The 4,724-nt window shown below is 25.4% G+C and overlaps 1 protein-coding gene across 1 annotated transcript in view; it reads right to left on the reverse strand.

Moving 5' to 3' along the window:
- Positions 1 to 1,182: 1,182 nt before the first annotated feature.
- The window catches only part of LOC117181723 (malate dehydrogenase, cytoplasmic), a 29,133-nt gene continuing 25,591 nt past the window's right edge, over positions 1,183 to 4,724 (reverse strand). Inside the window, exons 4-5 of the mRNA XM_033374670.1 lie at positions 3,907 to 4,284; positions 1,183 to 1,433 (exon numbers count right to left, since the gene is read on the reverse strand). Coding sequence (XP_033230561.1) covers positions 1,335 to 1,433; positions 3,907 to 4,284 — 477 coding nt within the window. The 3' untranslated portion in view covers positions 1,183 to 1,334. The remainder of the gene's footprint in view (positions 1,434 to 3,906; positions 4,285 to 4,724) is intronic.

Here is a 4,724-nt window from a genome sequence, read left to right on the forward strand (position 1 = left end):
GAAGAATTTGGTTTGTTCAGACACACTGAAGATTTGTTAAGATTTCGAAATAAAATGTTGATGCTTTTTAAAAATTTTGAAAGGATTTAAGATAATAAAAAAATGTAAAGGTACCTGGAAAAATTAAAATTGTTTTTTTTTTACTTTGAAGAATTAATTTTAAGAGAATAATTAAACAGATTTTTTAAAGGTTTCAGAAGATTTCCATTATTGTCAATTTAATACTTTTATTTTTAAGACAAGAAGGCATTGAGAAAAGAAAAACAAACAAAAAATCATAATTTAAGTACATATGTTCTTTTAAATTCTACTTAAATGTTTTCTACTTGCACTAGTTGCAACAATAATAATTTGAGAAAGATTGTTTTGACTTTTAGTTCCAAGAAAAAATATAAAGTTATTTTTATAATTACATTAATGGTCACAAATTCTATCACGAGGAAGAATATATAATTTATTTCCATTTTTTTAGAAAATAGCTGCATCCTTCACTAATTAATAATTAAGAATGTGTGTGAATAAAATAAATACAGTTGCGGTGCACCTTTTTAAACGAGTTATGTTCTACTTGCAGGTATATAAGGAAATAATTGAACGTAGCACGATAAAATATAATTGGGCCACGATTAATTGGAAGGAAACATAAAATTAAAAGTGAAATAATCATTTGTTCATTGATAGATGTTTAAAAAATTGGAATTAGGTCCTATATTTTTAAACCCGTACTATTAATAATAACTGTCAATAGAAAGAAAAGTAAAATTCATTTTTTTATTAAATATAATATATTTCCTACGGTAATTTAGAAACAAATTTAGGAAAAAAATAATTTGAGAACAAATTTTTATTCTCTTAAATTTTAATTAGCAATTAAAAATCACTGCTGAAATATTGAGTTTTTGAATACCTCTAAAAAAAATTTTATTTTATAAAATATCAATTTCAAAGTAGAAAAAAATTATCACAGCGCTTAAATCCTTAGATAAAAGGTTAAATTAAATTTATTAAAACTATACTAAAAAATGAGAACATGAACAAATTCTGTTAGCACAATGTGTATATGATTTTTTAATAACTTTTCATAAAATAAACCTATTTTCGGAAAAAATTAAATATTTGAAGTCAAAACGAAAGAATGGGATACTTGGGAGTGAAATTTTGAACGAGAAACTAAAAATAAAGTAATAGACACAGTTTTGTTTATTTATTGAAATACATAACATAACATTGCATACCTACTGCATTCCCAAACAATTGATACATAAATTCTCAGTTTTTTTTTACAACTTGGATATTTTCTCTGAGTTTTCTTCCAAGGAATGTGTGCCATCTAGTCACTTCTGCAAAACATCAGTTGCTTCGGCTCGTTCCTCCTGTAATTCTTTGGAGGTGACATCCAGTTTTGATTTAGCAAAGTCGTTAAGCGGAAGACCCTGGGAAAAAAATGCTTAAAAACTTTGTTTGATCACGTAAATTAATAATTTGCGGTAAGTGATTTTTTTAAACGCCTTCCACTTTTTCATGTCAATTGAAACAAAAATTATTAGACCCTTTCCTTTCCCTGATAATTAAAAATTTATTCATTTATTTGAAACAAAAAAGATGACTATTCCAACGTCAACGATGAATTTCAATCCAAAAAAGCGATTTTTCAACAAAGAAGTTGAATTTTCCACTAAAAAAAGAATTTCTAACTAAACTGTTAAATTTTATAAATACAAAAAGAAGCAATGAATTCTCAACGAAAAATGTCATAGTTGATATTTCAACTAAAAAAACAACCAATCTTTAACAAAATAGTTAAATATTCAACTAATTACTTAATTTTTGAACAAAATATACAAATTTCTAATCAAAAGTATGAATTCTCCAGGAATAATTTAATAGTACATATTTCAACGAATAAAGATTTTAATCTTAAGTGAAAAATATTAATATTCAAGGAATAACTGAAGTTTCACACAAAAAATATACATTTAAACCAAAAAGACGAACTAAAAAAATATAGTTCAATTCTGAACCAAATAGATCAATTTTCGACTAAAATGATGAATTTTCAAAACAAAACAAAAAAAAACAAAATTTCAACAAAATACATGAACTTTAAAACAAATAGTTACATTTTCGATTTAAAAAGATGAAAGCTCTATGAAATTTGTAATAGTTTTTAACCAAAATGGATTAAATTTCTACCAAAATAGAGATTGTCAACTAAAAAAGAAGAATTTAAAAAAGACAGTTCAATTTTGAACCAAATAGATCAATATTTAATTTAAAAAATGTCTAAGAAATACACGAACTTTCAGCCAAATAGTGAATTTTTCGATTAAAAAAAGATGAAACTTTAAACAAAAATGTAATAGTTTAATTTAAAAAAAATTAACTTTAGATAAAAAACAATTAAATTCAGCAAAAAAATGATAATTTTCAACTATTCAGTTTCATTTTTAACCCAAACAAAATTTAATTTCTACCAAAAGAGTTGAATTCTTAAAACAAAATAGGAATTTTCAACTCAAAAAGACGAATTTAAAAATAAATTCAATTCTGTACCAAATAGATCAATCTTCAACTAAAATGATTAATCTTCAATCAAAAAATAAATAAATTTTTAACAAAATACACGAACTTTCAAGCAAATAGTTAATTTTTCGATAAAAAAATATGAAACTTCCAAGAAAAATGCAATAGTTTAATAAAAAAAAATAATAACTTTGAATAAAAACAGTTCAATTCAGCCAAAAAATTATAATTTTTAACAATTTAGTTTAATTTTAAACCAGAAATATTAAATTTCTACCAAAAGAGTTGAGTTCTGAAACCAAAATAAGAATTTTTAACTCAAAAAGACGAATTTAAAAAAGATGGTTCAATTCTGAACCAAAAAGATACAATTTAACTAAAAAAGATGAAATTTGAAAGAAAAATGTAATAATTGGCTAATTTTCAATCAATTAGTTATATTTTTACCCAAGAAAGATTCTACCAAAAGAGTTGAATTCTGAAATCAAAAAAGGAATTATCAACTGAAAAAGATGATTTTTTTAGCGAAACAATTGAATTTTTAACCAAGAAGGATGATTTCTCAACGAATAATATAATAGAGAATATTTCAACGAAAATAGATTTTAATTTAAAATAAAAAACCAAAAGATACGATTTCTCAACCACGCAGGAGAATTTTCAAAACAAAAAGGATAAAATTTCACCCAATTAAAGACGAATTAAAAAAAAAGTTAACTTTAAACAAAACAGATGAATTTTCAGCCAAATAATTAAATTTTGAACTAAAAATAAGACAAAATTTCAAAGAAAAATTTGATATGTAACATTTCAACAAAAAACATTTGAATTTAAAATAAAAAACTTAAATTCACCTGAAAAGAACATCTAATTTTCAACTAATCACTTTCATTTCTAACCAAAAACTATTAAATTTCTATCAAAATAGTTGAATCCTGAAACAAAATAGAAATTTTTAAGAAAAATGTTAATTTTTTACCAAAATAGTTGAATGCTCAATCCACACACACGATTTTTGTTAACAAAACAGTCGAATTTTGAACCCAATAATAAAATTTGTAAATTAAAATATAATCGTCAGGTAAAATCAACTGAATAAAAAGAAATAGAAATAAAAGGCACATAAATTACTCATAACAATATTATATCAGGCTTCCCGTAAAATTTAATTTTCAAAATCCCTAAGTGAATAAACCAGTTTCAAGCTTAAAATTTCAAATTTAATACCCCTAACAGGAATTAAAAGTGACTCTTACAGAAATTCCCTGAAATTTGCAAGATTTTTTTTCAAAATCTCTGACATTTTCCTGACCAATAAAATTCCCTGACTTTTCCCTGAATTCCAAATACCCTGTTTTAATCAAATTTTCGCATAAAACTTACTTGAACTATTTTGAATGTCTTATTCTCGATAGTGACTGGGAAGGAAAAGACGATGTCTTTCGGAATTCCATAGCTTCCATCAGAAACGACTCCCATGCTGACCCACTGGCCAGGTTTAGTTCCTGTCCACCAATCCCTCATGTGATCTCCTGCAGCTTTAGCAGCTGACATAGCAGATGACATTTTTCTAGCTGCAATTACGGCAGCTCCTCGTTTCTGAATTGTCTCCAAAAAGGTTCCATTCAACCAATCATCATCGTTTATTGCTGCTGGCACAGGTTTTGTGCCCGAAGGAAGAGCGACTGTAGCTTGGCCTGCATCCGGATATTGTGTGGAACTGTGATTTCCCCAGATTATCACGTTTTCTACCTTGTCGACCTATTTGAAAAAATATTTTTCTTTATTTCAAGTTGAAGGGTTGCAGTTGGGAACTAAATAGCCAACAAAATCCAGAAGCGGCGGAGCCTTTTTTCTCTAGGTGGGGGGCAGGAGAATAGATTTGTAATATAGTCATATATTATAATAATTTCACAAATATTACCAAATATTAAAAAAAATTTTTTAACATTTCAGACAAAGATTTCACAGATTTTACAAAGATTAACAATATTTTGCAAACATTTCGGACAGATTAAAAAGACTTCACAAAAACTTTAATTATTTTATAAAAATTTCCGATATATTTCAAAGATTAGACAAAGATTTAAATAATTTTTCAATGATTTCAATAATTTCACAAATATTATCAAATATTTAAAAAAAATTTCAGGAAAATTTGACAAATGTTTCAATGATTTCTTAAAGAGTTCACAAATACT

Source organism: Belonocnema kinseyi, chromosome 10 (assembly GCF_010883055.1).
Source record: "Belonocnema kinseyi isolate 2016_QV_RU_SX_M_011 chromosome 10, B_treatae_v1, whole genome shotgun sequence".
NCBI lineage: Eukaryota > Metazoa > Arthropoda > Insecta > Hymenoptera > Cynipidae > Belonocnema > Belonocnema kinseyi.